General features: G+C 36.6%; 3 protein-coding genes across 4 annotated transcripts; 1 reads left to right on the forward strand and 2 right to left on the reverse strand.

Annotated features, from left to right (window-relative positions):
• Positions 501-2,009, forward strand: LOC18789516 (peroxidase 41). The gene has a single exon (XM_007226594.2). It carries the CDS (start codon positions 887-889, stop codon positions 1,889-1,891), a length of 1,005 nt encoding a protein of 334 aa, XP_007226656.1. The 5' UTR covers positions 501-886; the 3' UTR covers positions 1,892-2,009.
• LOC18793003 (chaperone protein dnaJ 16) lies at positions 2,096-6,527 on the reverse strand. 2 transcript variants are annotated; one of them, XM_007222644.2, is made up of 12 exons: positions 6,106-6,525; positions 5,026-5,149; positions 4,742-4,824; positions 4,537-4,648; positions 4,345-4,449; positions 4,190-4,240; positions 3,586-3,675; positions 3,375-3,483; positions 3,113-3,261; positions 2,977-3,030; positions 2,624-2,847; positions 2,096-2,532 (listed from the first exon to the last, which is right to left on the reverse strand). In XM_007222644.2, the coding sequence occupies exons 1-11, from the start codon at positions 6,240-6,242 to the stop codon at positions 2,629-2,631; spliced, it is 1,233 nt and encodes a 410-aa protein (XP_007222706.1). In that variant the 5' UTR covers positions 6,243-6,525; the 3' UTR covers positions 2,096-2,532; positions 2,624-2,628. The 2 variants fall into 2 exon arrangements, with proteins under 2 accessions (XP_007222706.1, XP_020411407.1); XM_020555818.1 differs by lacking the exon at positions 2,096-2,532 and having other exon boundaries at positions 2,717-2,830; positions 6,106-6,527.
• LOC18789189 (zinc finger protein 5) lies at positions 14,572-15,880 on the reverse strand. Its single transcript, XM_007226848.2, has one exon. The coding sequence runs from the start codon at positions 15,762-15,764 to the stop codon at positions 14,967-14,969; it is 798 nt and encodes a 265-aa protein (XP_007226910.1). The 5' UTR covers positions 15,765-15,880; the 3' UTR covers positions 14,572-14,966.

Genomic DNA, 20,731 nt, shown 5'->3' on the forward strand with positions numbered 1-20,731 from the left:
AGAATAGGAGGAGGGAAGCTAAGGAGGGAACTGACAAGCTCATGGTTGTTTTCTAAGTAGATTGGGCTTTTAATACTCCACCTTACCTGAAATTAGGAGGAAAGTAAGAGTTTGTTCATGAAATAACGAATTTATCCTTTAAAATGTGTCATGTTCCTCTCACGTATAAAAACTAACGGCAAAGTGGATGGGAGTCTTAAGGATCTAGCGGTAGGCCCTCAATTGGCGAGTTTTAAAAAGTTCGAATCTTTAATTTAATACCGAAAAAATTGTTAAGGAATTAAATTGACAATATACGAATAATTCTGGGGACAAAACCGCAAAAAACCTTATTTTTATTGAAGAGATAATAACACGCGGTTCTTTTAAGTCTCCTAAATTTTACCTTTGTTGGAGGGACAGTAAATGCGGTTAAAAAAAACATCAGTCTTTTTATCGAATCATATTCTTTAGGCCCAAATTATGGTATCTTAGACAAGGAGCTTCTTCAATAAGAGGGTTATGGTGAGGAAGTGTATTGAGGGGTTTAATCTGGACGTCAGATGATAGATTTGCAAATGATCTTATGGTTGTTAAGAATTCTCTCATTATAACCTCTCGTTATGACCCCTGGTTAGAGTCTTGCAGTGGGGACTTGCCCCAGTCCAACCCAAAGCCATGCAAATTAGAGAGTCAAACACATGCACAGCCCTCCCCTTCCCTTCCCTCCTGCAAATCCTCTCTTCCACAGAACACATGCCGCAACATTCTCTCCTATCTTTCTCCCTACCCTCCATTCACCCACAGGCCACAAACAAGAAGAAGAAGAAGAAGACACATTACATTGATCATGCACATCTCCATCACCACCTAGCAACCTCCTTACCTTCTCTCACAGAAAACAACCATGGCGTTTCATTCCCATTTCCTTCTCTTCTTTTTTCTCACAGCAGGGCTAGCTCTACTCTTCCACTCCACAGCAGATCCCCATCTCACCGAAAACTACTACGAAAAAACATGCCCTAAATTCAACGACATCGTCCAGCAAGTCGTGACCGACAAGCAAATTGCGACCCCGACAACGGCCGCCGCCGTCCTCCGCCTCTTCTTCCACGACTGCGTGCTGGAAGGCTGCGACGCCTCCCTCCTCATCGCCTCCAACTCCTTCAACAAGGCGGAGCGCGACCATGACACCAACGTTAACCTCCCCGGCGACGGCTTCGACACCATTGCCCGCATCAAGACCTCCCTCGAGCTCCAGTGCCCCGGCGTCGTCTCCTGCGCAGACATCATCTCCGCGGCCACCCGTAACCTCATCAACATGGTCGGCGGGCCCCACTACCGGGTCAGCTTCGGCCGCAAGGACGGCCTCGTGTCCCGAGCCGACCGAGTCGACGGCCACTACGCCAAGACCAACATGACCATCTCCGAGATCATCAACCTCTTCGCCTCCAAGAAGCTCTCCGTACAGGACCTGGTCGTCCTCTCCGGGGCCCACACCATAGGCTTCTCCCACTGCAAGGAGTTCAGCAACCGGATCTTCAATTTCAGCAAGACCTCCGACATCGACCCGACCCTCAACGCCAATTTCGCGAAGGGGTTGAAGAACCTCTGCGCAAATTACACAAGTAACCCCGGCATGTCGGCCTTCAACGACGTCATGACCCCGGGCAAATTCGACAACATGTATTTCCGCAACTTGCAGAGAGGGCTGGGCTTGTTGAGCACGGACCAGGCTCTGATGGCGGACGAGAGGACGAAGCCGCTTGTGGATCTCTACGCGTCGAACGAGAAAAAGTTTTTTGAGGATTTTGCTCAGTCTATGATCAAGGTTAGCCTTATGAACGTGAAGACAGGGAAACACGGAGAGGTGCGCCGCAGATGCGATGCCTTCAACAATCTCAAGATTTAAAACAAGAAATTAAGAAGAATATTTTGTCGACTTAAAAACTCATTTTTTGATTTTTGATTTTTTGATTTCTTTTGTAAAGTTTAGAAAGACGAAACTGTTGTATCTTCAAGATACAGAGCTGCAAATTTTGCAAGCAATTGTGCAGCTTATTAAAGGTATAAACTTACAAATTCATAATCAATCACAAACATGGATCCTTGAGAATTTATAAAAAGGAAACTGCTTCTAGTATGATGCCTGTTTAGTACGGCGAATTAGGCCCTTGCATTCATGGAACAAAAGAAACTAGCCAAACAATTGGGTACTTGTGCAGGAGCAAATACATCCTCTGCCATGCTTTTAATTCCATAATCCAAAATAACCACCCCAGCAATGAGTTGACGAATAAACTATGCCAATTTACATGTGTGATTGATAACAATGCCAGCGTAAAAGAATAACAAGGGAATCAAGAAAAATTAAAGAATTTTACAATAACGATGAGTTGCTGTCGTCTTGCCATGCCAGAGTAATGGAGCCAAACATATCCACTTGCATCATTATTTAACACACTCTGGTCTACCAAAAGCTTAGCCTTGTACTTCGCTTCGATGGATGCTAAACAACCACAACCAAAAACTGGAAAGAGACTGTCTGGTTCCCTGCAGCATATAGAGGTTATCTTTAAAATAAAATCAAGATATCGTCAACATGGAAGACGGCAATGTTAACAGTAAAGGTTATGACTCTCACCCTGGTCAGCAAGGTTTTCTTTTGTCGACCTTTAAGTGAATGTTGAACCATTTTTTCCTCTTAGAACGATCTCTAAATGTAGATTTCTTATCTCTCACTTGACCTTCTTCGTTGACCTCCTTAGACTGACCCTTATTCCTACTCCTACTTGAACTCCGCTTCATTGGTGGAGCAATTGTATATGAAGCATAAATTTCATTCCTCTGCCTGAGAAGCTCATCAATCTGAGAATAACCCAATATAGAGGGGGGGAAAAGAAGCAGAAACTGAGTGTACTTCAAAACTATCAATGTGTACAAGAACATCATTTTTCAAATGCTGTAGTTCATGGAAAAAGTTTTAAAGAACGTCACCTCTTGCATTTCTTGTGTGTATCTAGACGTCATCTCTGTAAATTGTGCCAGAACCTGTCAACAAACCATGTGAAAACTAAGATAAAGGTATTTACAATTTATAAAGGTATATGCAGTGCTCATGTCATGTCCAGACCTCTCTGTACTCGGTTTCAAATTTCGACAACTCCACTCTTTTTGTTAGTATTTGAGCTTCCACGGCTCTCAAATTTTCCTTCTCTTCTGTAAAAGGTCCACAAGAAAGAGCTTCTATTGTGTAGCTTGCACTTTTGAAAAAATTGTCACCTAGAATAATTTGCCAATACGGAGGTGGTAGTAAGGTGTAACCAAGTACAGCATAACCGAGAATCATAACATACCAAAGTCGACATACAAGTCAGTAAACAGAAGTCACAAACCATAAACAGCAAACACATGGGTGCCTGCTTTCAGTTCAGTCAATTCACATGGCTGAAACCCATCCAGCTTTTTGAAAAATGCAGCATCAGGATCCTTTGCAGCAGCCATCTATAGCCAAAAGATTTCCAGAAACCATAGTAGAAACAATTAGAAAAACAAAGCTGAAACCATATCAACAATGATTAGAAAAATGAAATTCAAACAGCTCACCGAGTTCAATGTTTGATCCAACCGATATACAGGGAAACCGAGAAAATACATCCCAGCAGATGTAACCTTCCCTGTTTTTGCACTGTCCTCCTACACCAGAAGTATATATGAATGAGCAACTTAAACAAACACGACAAAACAGGCATATGCCCCGGCCATTAGGAATAGGAGACCTGTTTTTTACATATCTCGCGTTATTTGGGGCATGAGAGGAACAATTTATGCATAGGAAGCATCACCAAAGATCCCAATCATTATATTGCAGCTGATACAAAAATGTAATTCTTACGCATATAGCAGTCCATAACAAAAAACCATCAACCCCTAGCCCCATTTTTATTCTCCCTTCCACACCTCCAACTCCAAAGTAAAATAAATTATGTAAGAAGATGGTATGAACATGCAACCTTGATTAACTTCATGACTGTAACTGAAAGCAATACCATGCTCTTATAAGATAATAAATTGTCCCATCTTAATTTCTTCCTATCTGACAGTCAGCTCTATATCTTTCGTTCAAAGTCATAGGAAGGAGCACATTATGGTTCCTTGCTACATTAGTGATCCACAACACAACAGAATTTAAGAAAAAAAGTCTTGGTACCTGTAGGCAAAGGCTCAATCCACCAGTCTCTTCCTGATCAAAATACAATAACTGCAAAAGGACAATTATAATTTATAAGAACAGAACATAAAGGAAATAGTTACTTAGAGGGTAGTTTCCAGGGAAACCATGTGCAAAGAGATCTAAGTTTCAACCTTGAACTTGCTTTTGTCAGACGACTGCACTTGGCACACAAATCCAGCCCTAGCGTCCGCTTCCGTTATTGTAACAGCATAGAAGTGAGCACATTGCTTTTCAACCTGTTAAAATACGGAAAAATAAACAAATAAATGAATTGCACACTATAATTAACTGAATAACCAGGCAAAATACAATGGAAAACTTACCTTTTTTGTTATAGCCTGCCCCAATGGAAGTGGACGGATTGTGACTACGCCATTTAGTGCCTCCTCCAAGACAGTAGCTGATACGGTGGTCTTTATTGGCACCCCAAGTTTACTGATGTGTAAAACATTAATCCATATACCTCATCAGGAATTTTTTCACAAGTTCAGACAAGAAGAAAAAAAGCAAAATATAAATAAACCAAACCTAAAAAGGGCAGCAAACATGGTATTTACAGCGCCCAAACTTGAAAGATCTAGCTCCAAGTCTTGACTTTCTGATTCAACAGCCTAGGAAACCAACAAAGCAATCATGTTCAGCAACAAATACTACCTGAGGATAAAATGCATCTATGTAATCCTAATGAAATGCATGCTAACAGAGAGGGAACAACTGCAATCTCAACAGTCCTAAAGTGTGGGATGAACATTAAACAAAGGTGACTGAATCTTCAATAGTTCACAATATTAAGCACCCCAAAAATATCTCACCTGAAAGCCAGCTGTGTCATACTGGCGCCGTTTGTCTGGATCAGACAAGATATTATAAGAAAAGGTGACCTCCTTAAACATATCAGCTGCTTTAGGGTCATTTGCATTTTTATCGGGATGGTACCTGAATGATACATTGTTAGCATTATCAATATCCTTTTCTCTTTTACGCTACAAGATTTGAACCCACTCAAGACACCCAACTACCACCTGGACTAAGGTCCAGCACATTTTCAAAATCCTCGACATTATACAAGAACATAGCAAAAAGATTATCAAGGCAAAACATATAAGAATGTGGAATTATTATGCAGTACCTTATCCCTTTGGATAAAAAGAATAGTCGATTTAAAATCACATTTTGACCAAAAAAACGCATTAAACTGAACGAACAAGGTATCTGAGAAATTTATATTTTTCTACTGTTAAATTGAACACCAAAACATCTGAAATTCTATTGTCAGAACTATTTATCTAACATAGAGAAGGCAATATGAACCCCGCGAATTTGTCCCACATGCCTACAAACAGATTTCACTTAAGAAATCTGAGACTATCAAATTATTACCTTAAAGAATCTTTGCAAAGCTTAGAAGATAGTAATTAACACATCTATGCAAATATCAGAAAACCTTTAATTTTGACCTAAGCCTTCACCAGAATATCAGGAAACCTAAGATGCTCTCCGCAACCAATCATCAGTACACCAAGAAACCTCCACTTCCAGCTAGTAATAATTCCAGAAAAACCTTAACGTTTATTATGTAATTTATGCCTTCGTCTTTGTGCTCATCTAAGTCACCTTTGAAGTCGAACTTGGAATTAGGCAAATTATCAGCATTTATTGCAACAATAAGGTATCCCCAAACAACAAATTGATATTTAAAAAATCTAAGCAGCCAATTTCACACACTGATATACTCAATTAGAACAGCTACAACTCAAATTTTAAACAACAAATAGAAATAGTTACAAACACACAGAAAACATAAGCTCAAACTCATAGAAAAAATCAAGTCCAACAGTGCCTCAGAACTCAGGAGCTGAGAAAAAAATGAATTCAAATGAAAATTAACATACTTGAGAGCCATTTTTCGGTAAGCGCTTTTGATTTCCTGGTCGGTGGAATTCCTAGTGACACCAAGGACCTCGTAAGGGTCTCGCCGGAGCTGCTTCGTAGCTTCATGCTTCTCCGATTTCGATCGGTTAGTCGGCATTTTCGAATTAACGGCCGATTTGTTCACAAAACCCTAGAAATGCCTACAGATACCTCTGAAAAACCGAAATTCACGATTCTGAAGTGGAATTTTCCCTCATTTTGGAGAAATTTATCGGGAAATCAGCTGTCACACAGCACTGGAACATGGGAAAACCCTAGAGAACCAGGAGGGAGAAAGACTCCATGCACCTCCAAGCTGGGAGACAGACGGGGAGAGAGAGAGAGAGAGACAGAGAGAAAGAGACAAGAGAGGGCGAGAAATTGGAGGGGGAAATTAGGTGTCATGTTGTTATTATTGTTATTATAATTAACTTGTGAGAAATTTGAAAACGAGTGGGTTACTGATAATGTACGCCGGGTGCGCAATACGCATCGGGAAAGTTGACGCCCTTACCTAGCCGGGTAGGGCCTTGCACGCGACTTGCACGTGCGTGTGTGGCGCATAAAATCAAAAGCCGTATGTGCACTGCGCACATGTGCGCACGTTAGCTGTAGCTTTTGGTTTTCGAAAATGGCTCGCAGGGGGCTGGGTTGGATGATTTGGCCATAATCAATGCTAAAAAGCTAAGTATTGAACTCGCAATCAGTGGGGTGGATTGAGTTAGAAACTTGACCTCAAAACTTTGATGGATTTTTTTATGTATTATTTATTTATTGTAATTAGCGTTGAGAGTTGTATTATTTATTTATTTGCTTTTATTTTATGGGAAAATGATTAATACTATGATTTATGGACCCTTAAAATAAAAGCATGAAATCATGGTCCAGCTTATTATGGTGTGACATGCCATCATATCATACGCTTGCTTCCTATCTGGAAAAAGAACAAAATTAATTACTTTTTGGGCAAACAAATTGAGAGTGTGTAAAACATTTTTCCCCTCTATTTTTTCGAATGAGCAATGTTAGGCATACCCACTTTCAATCTTATGTATCACATTTTTAATAAAGAGGTGATACACGAGATGGTATACAAATATGATATGACTAGCATTTTTATTTTCAAATATAGTATTTTCTTAATTAGAAATGCCAAATATTGATTGAAATATACAATATTTATTATAAATAAATATGACAGACTAGATGCATGTTGGCTGCAACCAAATTTTGAGTCAAATATTAAGAAAATATTAAAGGAATGGTGTGACTGTAACCTTTGTTGTTTATTTGATTAAATTGTTTCTAAAAACATAAAGACAAGAACATAAAAACAAAGTTTTAGGTGTCAATGTGACAAGGTCCGGATATATGATATTCTTCCCAAATTTGAGATGCCACATGCTTTTCTCTGCGAATTTAAATTAATTGAGCTTGAAAGCTGGGTAAAAATAATAATTTATTTCTAATGGCACCTCAATTCCATAATGTGTGTGGTGACGCAGAATAAGGTTTAAGTAAATCTATATGTATGGCCACACCCACAACATCAGCCAACTTGATGATATTGCGTATATACATATCCTTTGCCCTTGCTTTTGCAGCAACTTCTTGCTTCTTACTTCTTAGTCCTCATACTTTCTACTTGCTTGCGCCCCATTTTATGATTTCTTTTATTTATATAGAAAGCGATAATCTTGATTATTTTAAATTAATATAATATAAGGAAAGAAAGAGTCAAGTAGGTTCATTATTCTGACTAACTGACATAATCCTACATATGTCCACATTTTATGATTTTAATTTTATACTTCTTCTAAATTCATTAAATTAGCTATCTTTGTTTATTTCTACGCTGGTCTAATTAAATGGAATATCATAATGAGTGGGTTTGGTTTAGCTACAATTCTCTATTAGGTTGAGAACTTGAGATAATTCGTCAAAAGAGTGCCATTGAAGACTATGCAACAAGGAAAAGAAGAAGATGGGTTGGGGAGGAAAAAAAAAAAATTGTTCTTAAATTCGACTGTCAAATTTTGCTTCTTTTCTTTTTATGAGTCTGCATTGAGCTTTGATATATGAAGGTAGGTTTTCTTCTTTGTCAAGAGGGTGACCTGTTGCCTAATCAAGCACTAAATAATCAATTCTGTCACCCAAAACAAAGGCAAACAACTCGTCTTTTAACATCAAAGAGACTTGAAGGAGTTCCCAAGTGTGTCTCATGTGACACATAAAGAGAAAGAGAGATGTAATGCAACACCTTTTGGGGCTGTTTGGTATATAAGTTTGGCTTAGATTGTTAATATCGGGCTCACCAAAAATACCTTTTTAGAAGAAGAAATTATAAAATAATATTGTACCATGACGTCAGCTAGTAATACTCTCATTCAAAATTTGCCACATGTCCATCTCTTTTACAGTCGAATTGAAATTATAATGTTACCCATTTAAAGCATAAAAAAATTATAAAAAAAAAGGTCAACCACCGCCCACCCGAAACCAGCATTGCCTCCCCTCCCACCACCCAGTGGCAGACCTACAAAGATGCAAGGAGGTGCAATTGCACCTCCGGTCGCCGGAAAAAACCATGGAGGTGCTGGATTTGGCCCTTTGCTCTCTAGCGTTTTAAAAGGTGTATCAAGGCGCACCTCATGGAGTCCGTCGATCTGAGGCCGCCTGAAATCGCATCAAGGCACCATTCTTTTAGCAAGTTACATGATTGAGGCATGGTCTGTGTTGTAGAAGGAGTTGCAGAGGCGTGTCGCTTCTGGAGGCTCTGGTTCACGAATGAAGAAGACAACCCTTTTTTTAATTTTCACAAACGACGTCGTCCTTCGTTTATGTTTAATGAAACGCGTGTTTCAATGAGGTTGTTGTTTAAAAATTAAACTCTTTGGTTTTGGTGCAACCTAGATAACAGCAGTTTCAAGATTCATTATTTTGCTTCAATTACTTGGTTGTTATAATAAATATTTGATTATAATAATGTAATACCAAAAGCCTTACGGTACCAATTTGAAGAAGCCCATCTGTCCAAAAAAAAAAAACAACAAAGAAGAAGAATCCTTGCACGATGCTCTCACATCACAATTTGAATATTAGAGTTTTTGTTTAATTAGGACTTGATTGACACAACTTGTTTGTTGATCTAATTATTTTTTACTGTGATAATATGTTATTATTATTATTTTTGTATTTATTTTACCGTGCTAGTTAACCTTAAAATTATCTAAAAGTCTAGTTTATTTCAAAATATATTTTTTATTCAGTCCTTGGGCAGTACTAAAATCATTATTGCCTCTCTCCTGAATAATTCCTGAATCCACCACTGCCACCACCCCCTCCCTCTTTTTCTCTTCCTCTTTGTTTGTCTTCTTCCCTCCATCTATTTCTCTCCATAGAAAACAAAGAATATAAGTTGACAATGGTATCACCCATAAGTTGATTAGGGTTCAATTGGACATGCGGTCCATTTCTCATAATTTTCCAATTTTTTTGGTTCTTTTAATTTTGAGGAAGATGAAAACAACCCATATGAAGAAATTGAAAGATTGAGATCTGGATAACGATGCTAATGTTAAGGAAGGAAAGGGTAAAATTTGAATGTGAGAGAGATAGAGGGAGGAATAAAAACAGAGACGGAAGCGGCAACGTTCTAGCGGTGGCGAAGGTGAATTGCCATTTAGGTCGAGGTGGGTGTGTTAGATATATGTCCTAAAAGCCAATATAAAATTGAAAATTCTAAGAATATAATATTAAATAACTATAATTAATAGAGCATGAATGTTAATTTAGGAAACTAATATATGCAAACTACAAAGTAACAAGTCCATGGATAATGATATAAATGAGACCCTTCCAATTGTATCCTAAAATGGTCCTGGTCATAGGATCACCAATTGGACAACAGTGATCTACAAAGATTGGTACACATTATGTTTGCTCAAGTGGGAGGATGACTAGTCTAAAGTCATTTGTGTATAAGACACTGAGACAAGTGTGTAGGTGCTCAATAGAGATGGAGTTCACTGAACGCGATCAAACTAAGAATTCTTGTGTGAAAGTTTTACTCACAAGTGTCAAACAAGTAATTCTAAGTTATGATAATGTAAATTAGCCCTTAGACCTGAGACGCATAGAGGGACAAATGGGGTTATGCGACCCTATGGCAGCTGGGAAAAGTAGTGGTAAAGCTCTGATGTGACCCCAAGGCGCACACCAAGTGCTCGACAAAATGCCCAGCATAGAAGGAAGAAGCTTGCGCACAGCACATGCCTTGCGGTGCACACACGAGCTGTGTTTTTTTTTTTTTTTTTTTAATAAACCGCGTGGCCAAAATGACGCAATTTTGTTCCAGGCATGTTAATTTTTTTTTTTAAACCTAGCCTCAAAACGACGTCGTTTTGAAGCCAAGTTTTTTTTTTAAAAAAAAAACCGCCAACAACACTAGCTTATCTCTCCTCCCCGAGCTCCTTCATTGCCAAAACCTAATTTTTTTTTTTCAAAATCCCCTCTCCTCTCAAAACCCTAACTAATCCCCAACCTTCACCACACCACCATCAACCAATACAAGGCGCTGCCATCACTTCTCATAAAGTCAAGTGAGTGATAATTTTACATATATTATTTTGAGCTTTGGATAATTTTAATGAAATTGATATATCTTTCATGAATTATAATTTATTGGTATATGGTTATATTGAATGATTTATTTTTTTTGGATTAGAATTTATGTTAATAGATTGATTTTCTTTATGAATTAGAATTTTTTGATATTTTGATATTGAATTATTTTGTTATTTGGATAATTGTATTAGAGTTTATATTTATTGATATTATTATTTGGATTAGATTAGAGTAGTCTTTATAATTGATTGATTGTGTAGAAAAAAATAATCATGGAACGATACTTTAAGAGAAGAGTGGCTATGGATAGTGAGTCTAATCTGGGTAGTTCAAGTGCAAGAGCAAGACCTATTGAATTAGATGAAATATTGGCTAATCTTCAGGTAGACCGTGGATTAAGAACTCAAATGACAGATTGTAGTCCTAATCATCGAGATGAGATCCGAAGAGCATATATTCTTCAAAAAATTTCAACACTTTTACACTAAGACCCCATCAGCTCACAATCCTATGCCTACCACTCCTTACAAGAGTGTACCTCAAATAAGCTAATTTGAGGGATCCCTTAATAGAAGCTATAGGTATACTAGTGATTTGTCCCCTAAATTTGTACATAACTTTTGATTAACTCTTATCCTTTTTTTTAGAAAATTAAGGATATGAACTTCTTTTTTTTTCTGCTAATTTTCCCCTTGCCGTCTAAATCTGCAACATTTCATCCAATTTGCTATTAAATATGAGGGCAAAATGGTCATTTTATATGTTAAAATAATTAAATACAAAAATAAAATAATATGAAAGAAAAAATATTTTAATAAGAGAGGGGCCCATCCAACCAATCACTCTCTCCCTCACACCCACCCTCTCCATCTATTTTTTCTCTCGCCCCTCTACTCTCCCTCTCTCCATATGACTTCCAATGGCCCCTCTACCCCACCCCAACCCTTCCCTCTGTTTTTTCTTCTTCCCCACGACCTCCCACCCCAAATGCTATCCGATGGCATGGAGGTAAATTCTATTAGATTTCATTTGATTTTGATCTTTTTTGCAAATTCAAGTGTTTAAGATTGAATTTTTTGATGTTTTGGTTGATGGGTTTTGTGTGAATTTGGAAAAAGTTTGAGATGGGAGGCTGTAAGGCACTTATAGGAGAGCCACTTATGCCTTATGATCAAGAATTTTACCTTTCGATTATTTTTAAAAGGCTTGGATCGACTGTGAGCTTTTCGAGTATGGAGGTATTGAAATTGACAAAGGAGGTGGGGGGAGAAAAGAAATTGATGGAGTGTGTGGGGAGGGGAGCAAATGGGAGAGAGAGATGAAGAAATGGAGAAAGGGGAGACAGCGACGGCAAAAAGGAGGAAGGTTTGTTGGGGGATGGTGGTGATGAGTTTGTGGGTGAATGAACAGAAAGGGAGAGGAGGAGGGAAGGGTCTGTGGGTTGAAGGGTGTAGGGGTGGGGGATTGGTTTGGAATAAAGGATGGTGGTCATGGGGGAATGGGAGGAGGAAGGGAGGAGATGGAAGGGGTTGGCATTAGGTTTACACTTTTTCTTCAATTTTTTCCAAAAAAATAATTTTTTTAAATGATTTAATTGAAATTGGATAAAATGTTGAGAATTTAGACGGTACGGGTGAAATTGGCAAAAAAAAAAAAAAAGAGTTCATATCCTTAATTTTCTATTTTTTTTAAAAAAAAGATAGGGGTTAATCGAAAGCTAAGTACAAGTTCATGGAGCAAATCACTAGTATACCCTATATATATAATTTAAAAAATAAAAAAAAATCTAGTCCTAATCTAAGTATACATCAAACACAGGAGAAGTGTTATCCAACATAGACCAAGTCAAGCCAAGACAGTACTTAAACATAATCCATGCTAAGACAGTCTTGTGTAACAAACAAAGCATCTCATCCTTAGCTAGACCACAATGATTATCTGTTTTGGACTGGGCCTAAGCTCAATTTGAAAGCCCACAAATGGAGAGCTCTACCAACTTTTTATTGAGACTTGGGCCCAATTAGAGGGTTGTTTAACTTGTCAAAACCCAACTCCATTATGATTTTTTTTATATTTAAATTTTAATACATATGATAATTTAAATTACTCTAATTTATAATGAAGGAGAGTTGAACCTGAGTGTAAGGGAGCGGACTCACTACTTTAACTAACTTGTTTAATCCCTATCTACCATCATGATGAGGTTTAAAAATAAGAAAATAAAAAACACTAACTTCTAATATTGTAGACCTAGTGATCATCTTGCTATCTTCAACTAATTTTATACTACAAAATTCGTGGGTCAATACTAGCAACCATTCTTTCGTAACCATCCATAAATGCCTATTAAATTTACAACTTATAAATGTTGAATATATAAAATTGTAAGAGATATTTATTCATGTATTCATTCTTAGTACTAAAATTATAAATAAATCCTACACTATTTAATTTTCATAAAAAAAACCCAAAAAATAATAGCTAATCCTATTGAATTTAATTTTAATTATTAAATTATTTTGATGCCCTATTGAGTGTTTTGGGCTTTTTTTATGAGGTTTTTAGGTTGGGTTTGTTTTAAAAAATCAATGACAGTTTTGTAATTTAAAAGAAATTAAAAGTCTTTTTGTTATGTTATAAATGGATTTTGAGTGTGAATCTAAAGTCCATTTTATATAGGGTTTTTTATTTATTAATAATTTGGGCTCCTATAGACTAAGGAAGATGAAGTAAAGAGAGAAAGAAAAGGCTAGTCACACACCTCACGTCACGTGGATGTTTTTATATGCAATGTGCATGAACGCGTACTAGCTAGTTTCTAATTGTACGTAACTCAAACTTAATCCATTTCTTAAGTTTTGTAAGGCAAATAAGTCAATTTATAGATAATTTTATGCTTTTAACTAATATTTTAAGCATCTTTGCAATTAAAAATCAATTAGGTGAGAGGATCTAATTGGACCGTTCGACTACCACTACCAGTTTTAATATTAACAATGCATGATTTTTTTATTTTTTTATTAATTTATGAACATATGAAGCTGCCAGCTTCATCGTAATCTTCAATCCAACTCCATATATATATATATATATATATATATATATATATGATAGAAAAGCCATCGAATCAAAGCCTTTTGTTTGTCACTGAAAAAAGCCACCACCCTGATTTGAGTGAGAAGAATAATTCAAACAAGTATTTTATTATTAATTACAGGTTATTCAAACAAACAAACACCTCTGTTAACAACTGATACATATTTATTGTTAACTAATTAGTCGACTAAGCAGTATTCTTTATATATTTTAACATCCATGTTCTATGACCAAAATTTAAGATCCTGTTCTAGAATACTAATGATTCTGCTGGAAGAGGTCAAAACTAATATAAATCTACTTTAAAAGGAAGAAAGAAATTTACATTCGAAACATTATAAGTGGTGTGAAAACTGTTCATTAAACAATTATCAACAAAACATCAATAGGGTGTTAGTTGGATTGGCCTAGACTTTTGATGTGGTCGTGAGTTCAAACCTTGGTATCCACATGTGTGAGTTTCTTCCCCTCCTAACTTTGGCAACAACCAAAAAAACCTACTTGTAGAACATACTATTTGAATCATGTGACCTATTTGTATTAGAGAAATGAGGTTCATGAATATGATAACCTTACTCAACCCCTATGCAACATAATATTCAATTTATCTTCATTTTGGAACTTGTAATTGTTCAATTACGGAAATAAGGGAAATTGAGCTCTTGATCTAGCCTAATCATAACTCATTTCCCACCCACCCTCACTGATTTCCAAAAGCTTTTGGCTGGGCTTTGGAATTTTGTAATTATCATTCAAAGGAACATGTCATATGTACAAAGATAATAAGAAAAACCCTTAAATCTATATTGCAATAATGCGCAATCCTCAGTTAGCATACAATACAAACAATAATTGTCAGCAAACGACATCAAATCCCTGGCTTTGCAGCCAAATAGTGCTCCTCACATTTAAAGGTATTTGATCTAGCATTTCTCTTTGACTATCTGTCTGATCTGCTACTATATATAACAAAGCATATAAATCTGTTTCTACCTATAACACAATATAATGTGATTCAGTTTCTTCTTGTTTTTGCTTTTTTCTCTTTTTGATTTTGGAATATGGAAAAAAAAAATTCTTAAACTACTGGAGAAGAATTTGCAGTGTTTACTGGATCCAGTTAAACTTCACTTCTAGAGGATCTTCGTATCTTTGATGGCAAGCCTAGGCCTAACTGAAGATCCAAAGGTTTACAGCTTTGAGTTGAAGCAGATAAAGGGGAAGGCTTAAAGACGACAGGCCTGCTTTCTCCTGATCTGTCTGTTTGTGTTAAAGTGAACTTGTTATTAGATGCATCTTGTTCATCTGTTTGGGAAGAGAACTGAGGTGGCAGAGCATACCAATTGGATACCTGGGACCCACTTGATCCATTTTGATCAAACGGGTTGAAACTGATCTGGGATTCTTCATGGAGTGTAAACTGATCAGGGTTTATAACATATGAGGAAGGGTCATAAAACCACGAAGATGGTGAAGAGCCATGGTGAAAAGCAAGGCCATTGCCAAGGTTGTTGGTTTGGAAAGGCTGGAGGTAATAGTTGATGCTGGCCTTCCTGGCTTGAAGCTGAAGCCTCTTCTTCTTCATCCTCTCCTTCTTGTGCGCATTCTGATGACCTCCCAATGCCTGTGAGTTTGCAAATTCCTTGAAGCAATATTGGCACTCAAACTTCTTTTCATCTGCTTCACTGGTTGAGCTTTTCTCATTGCTGGCAGGTTTGTTCATATGAACCTCCCTTCCATACGAAATGGAGTTCGATGAATTTACACTCTCATCTCCTTCTGCAAAGCCTTTGATGGAGCTGTCCTCATTCTTGCTTGGGCTCAGCTCAAACCCAAAAAGCCTGAGCTTCTTCTCAACGCAAGATCCAGCAGAATGGGCATGGTTTTGGTCAAGATCCTGATCATGACCCTTTTCCATATCTCTAAGTTTTTGTAATGTGGGAAAGAGTAAAAGGGAATTGAAAGATTGGTCTGGTTTGCACACAAATTAGTTGTTTGGCTTCTCTTCCTTTTATAGTAAACTCTGTGGCTTCCAACGATGCATTGCATCTCAATTTGTTTTGGGATTTTTATATTGGTGAATGGCATAAGCATACCAAGCGCCAATAAAAAAGACAGAAAAGAAAAGTCAGATCAACAGAGAAGCCGTCTCATGCAATATTATTGGGAGTTTTTTTTTTTTTTTTTTTTAAATTTTTTTTAAATTAAAAAAAAACCCCCTTTTCATATTAAGTAAGATGTAGTAGATTAGATTAGATACACAGTTGAAAGAAAACTTGAGCATCATCATAAAGGATTCAGACTGTACGTTTCCATTGTCAAGGAACAAATCCATTAATCTAAGGTTAAATTAATTGTATATACTTAAGCACTTTGTTTAGAATAATATAGGGATAAACAAGCAATTATAATGCCACTTGAGCCATATAAAAAAACATTATATATTCCATGCTTAGTTAAAGAGATGATGAAAAACTAAAGTAAAGTTACTGCTGCGTACATAAATTAACTGCAAATAAACAAAAGTCAAAGAAAGATGGGAATTTTTTAAAAGGGGAGAAGGAAACGAGGGATGAACTTTGCAGACACCAACAAATCTTTCACTGCATATCTTTAGATTATGTTACAACGAAACTGTGTGACTCAGTGGATTCATGTGTTGTCATCTACCAAGAAAGCCTTAAAATATATGAAATAAGTAAGTATACAATTTACAGGTGTTGGTGCCGAGTCCCATCCACCACTACAGAAAATCAATAATGTTTTAATATTAAATTCTGAGATGAGATGCGTAGGTTTGTGATTAATCAGCACTTGAACTAATGAAGCTTCTTGGTAATACTAATTAGGATGATTATCCTAAACCCCCACAATTAAACCACAATTTAAATATGTGTTTAGCTTGACCATATGCTTGTTGTGAGAAGAATAAATATAAATGCAGTTATAGTAAGGCAGAGTAGTTGCTAAACAAAGGAATATGAGAAGTGGGCAATGATGTAAGCATATATACTAATAAGGGTCTTCAATGAGATCTAGGCATATCTTCTGAGAGCAGGGCAAAGCCTAATATTTTAATATACCCAAAAGCATATGTTTTCAGGTGAATCAAGTCATCATCTAATATTATTGTATGAACAAGAGAAAAGCACCCAAATTTTGTCAATTTGGGATGGACAGTTGTTCTGGTTGGACCCCACATTTTGTAGCTTTGGGTTACACATTGTAGAAACTATTAGATTGTGTTGTTATTCCATTGTCTTTACTTGGATTTTGTATGTGGTGGTGGACTTCTTCCACCAATAAATCTCTCTCATGCTCATCAAATTCCCACTCTCTCTCTCATTCCAAATTTCCCAATTGCTTTTTCCTGCTTTTAGGAGAAGAATTCCAACTAGGCATGCTGTCATCAACCATTTTCAATATCTTAACATGTGGAATAAAATGAGGCCATGAGGGAGGGAAGAAGATATAATTGGATTTGATTATATATATATATATATATATATATATATGCATATGGTGGGTTGGTTTGATTGATTGATTTTATCTAATTCCATTTCATTTATCCCCTATAAGGGTTGATAGCTTGACATAGGATCATAAAATGGTGGCCCCTACCACAAGCAACCTCCCCCAAAAGAAAACCCTATTTCCAATCCACTCCATCTTTGCTTCCCTTCTGGACTAATCTCCAAACTAATCTCAATATTTTATCAATCCACAAGAGAAAGCCAAATTTGACTGAGGCAGCAAACCATCATTACCACTAGTTTTATTTAAGATTATAACTACAAAAGTTAAATGAGAGAAGGACATTCATATGTACTATCTCAGTCTTTGTATAATGATATATAGCAAAGTACAGATGCATGCATTATGCATATGGTAGCTTCTGTTCCTTTTATGCATATAGCTGAGATGGTTGGTTTTCTTTTTTAATTTGAATCCAAGGCCTTTGGAATTAATTACTACAAAATAATCTGCGTGGCTACCTGCTCTACAAAATTAACCAATTAACATACAAGATTAAAGAGATAATAGTGGTTAGAAAGTTTGTCACCCCATAATTAAGTGAAAAGAATGGGAAGTAATTAACAATGTTTAGTCCAATTTGATGCCGGCTTAGTAATTTCGAGGAAAGAGGCAGTTTGGGAAATTAAACTTATCTGCATATATTTAGTGGAGCCCGAACAATAAAACACATGCCTTAATAATTTTCAACTATATTCATTGCACAATCCTAGTAAAGTTGTGTTGGATTTTACTTGGAAGCTGTAAAGTCAGAAATGATAATTAGATAAGAAACTTCGCAACAAGCTGTGGATGTTTTGGTCGAAAGATGTATTTTCTTTAGGTACAATATTTTCCATAAATTAAATATGTAATTTTAAATCTGCTTCAAGAGTAGTACAAGGTTGACTTCTTTAGAGGCTGCATATCGCATGAAATTCATTGACCACAGAAAGCCCTACCATAAGGAAATGCATACATGATTGTTTCACGGTAGCTAAATTTAGAAGTCGCGCTTTACTTGTATGTACTTTAAATTGAATATTTAATCATTTTTTAAGCACTTATAAGTGAAACTGTGCCCACTCCTAATTGGTCGATGAGATTTTAAGATTTCTCCTTTTTTTATATTTTATAATCTTACAAAGTTAGTCCATGGACTTTCGGTTTGCAAATTGCAAAAGCCCATTAAAGAAAATGCACACTACCATTACTTACTAACAAGAATTCTATAATGAGGGCTTATCTAAGGCTCTTAGATGAGGTTCTATCTCTTAACCGTTGGATCAAATTGGTCCGTTAGATCAAATTGGTTAATTTGATCCAACAATTAAGATATAAGGCATCATCTAAGGGCCCTATATGCCTTTTTCTTCTTCTTCAATTTACACTTCAATCAAATTCACGATTAGATTATAGCTTCGTCCTCTTGTTGAGGGGAGCATTTTTGCTCACCAATTTAACTCAAGGTATACCCTCACCACCATTTTAAAAACTTGACACGTCCATGTGTAAACCATAGTTAATAACATACTTTTATATCTTTTAAAAAAAAAATTTAAAACCATAAAATAAAACAAAATAACATTATTTTAAATAAAAAAATAAAAAAAATAAAAAACTCCCTCGTTCTCTCTCCCCCTTCCCAACCCAACCTACCCCATACGCCCTATACCCCCTCATCAACCCTAGCCACCATTTCTCGGTGTTTTTGCCGTCGTTGTGGCTATTCTACAACAAGTCATCTGTAATCTCTTCATGCCCAAAAAAACCCTAACTCTAGCGCCTCAGTCAGACGTGGTGACTTCATGTTCGTCTTCGTTTGTTTCAACCACTCCAGTTTCCTCTTTATCTCTGCCTATCTTCTTTCTTATAAAGAAGGCAATAATGACAAGAATACAACACATACTAACAATTATAGCCGAGACATATAAAAGAAGGAATGTGCTGAGTACACACTAAAATTCAATCACAAGATAAAGAAGGAGAAGATAAACAAATTGTCTCACTTGATACATGCTCACGAGAAATTTAATGACAAGCAGACATGTTATAAGCATTACTGATATAATTAGCTATCACATTAAATCGCTATCATATAGTTGCAGAGTTTGCATTTCTCTTTAAAGCACTCAAAGTAATAAGCCAGAGGATTTACCTCAAATGCAAAAGTGGCCACAAATGTGGTCATGACTTGACTGAGCCAAGTACGAAATGAAGGTTGAGCGATGCTGATGGAGATGAGAGAACAAAAAAAAAAGTTGATTAAATTTCGTACATAGAGAGAATATATATATCACTTGACCTAGTGTGTAGTTAAAGTCGAACAATCGAGGTTACGGAGACGGGAAAGTTGCGGGAGAAGTTGTTGTAGGAAAGGAAGATAAGTTGGAGAGCAGTGAGGTTGAAGAGGTCATAAATGGGGAGTGAGAGGTGGGTTCGCTATAAATTGAGAACTTAGAGATGAGCCAGCAAGCTTATGACCTCAAATGACCCGTGTGGAGAGAGTGAGGGAGAGAAGTGAAGGGTCACCCAGAGGTGAGTGAGTGAGGCATTGAGCTTGTAAAACTTGTAAATGAGGTATTGGTGTGTGCATTATTCAAATTAAATGCTTCATGAATATCAAAGGTCATTTACCGGTCCAATATGGGCTTGTCGGGCCCGGTCATGGTCGGGCCTCTTTTTTTTCCTAATTCTTTTTTTATCTTTTGTTACAAATATGTTTTTGGATTTGAGATAATAAGTGCGAATTTTATTTTAACATTTCATGAAAACTAATAAGATAATTACTTTCCTCCACATAAGTTCTAATAACCAAAAGAAAAAAAATGCTTGATATGTCTATTGAGTCATAAAATTTTCATAAGGATTTACAATTACTTTCTTCCGCACAAGTTCTAATAATCATAAGAACAAAAAAACTTATATGTCTATTAAGTCATAAAGGTTTGGTACATATATTCTTGAAGATGTAATGGTATAATACTAGCGACAAAAAAAAAAGAAAAAAGATAACAACCCGAATGACGTTGAAGACAATGGACATTGTAGACTCCTGTCTTTCCTGATTGCTGAGGGCATGACCAATGATTGAATAGCAGTTCTTCAAACAGACAGTTTCTTTGGGTGAAGCACGATTATAGAAAACCCAACAAAGAACTGGGTACTTTACCACACAATAGGTTAGACGAGGCATTGAACACCTTAAGATTAGAAAGCCTCAAGAAGGAAATGGAATCAGATAAACGGTTAACGTAGAGCTGAAGAGTGAGCAGATTGGTCAAATGATTAAACCTCTACGGAATCTCACCCAATAACTTGTTGTAGGGCAGATCAAGTCGGTGAAGATTGAAAAGTTTTGTTATGGTGAAG

The sequence above is a fragment of the Prunus persica genome, chromosome G1 (assembly GCF_000346465.2).
Source record: "Prunus persica cultivar Lovell chromosome G1, Prunus_persica_NCBIv2, whole genome shotgun sequence".
Taxonomy (NCBI): Eukaryota; Viridiplantae; Streptophyta; class Magnoliopsida; order Rosales; family Rosaceae; genus Prunus; species Prunus persica.

Coding starts and splice junctions, on each gene's coding strand:
- LOC18789516 (XM_007226594.2), top strand. CDS start 887: ATGGCGTTTCATTCCCATTTCCTTCTCTTCTTTTTTCTCACAGCAGGG.
- LOC18793003 (XM_007222644.2), bottom strand. CDS start 6,242: ATGCCGACTAACCGATCGAAATCGGAGAAGCATGAAGCTACGAAGCAG. Junction 4,649..4,741: donor ATGTTTGCTGCCCTTTTTAG/GTTTGGTTTATT, acceptor TTTACACATCAG/TAAACTTGGGGTGCCAATAA. Junction 3,031..3,112: donor TTGAAACCGAGTACAGAGAG/GTCTGGACATGA, acceptor GTTTGTTGACAG/GTTCTGGCACAATTTACAGA.
- LOC18789189 (XM_007226848.2), bottom strand. CDS start 15,764: ATGGAAAAGGGTCATGATCAGGATCTTGACCAAAACCATGCCCATTCT.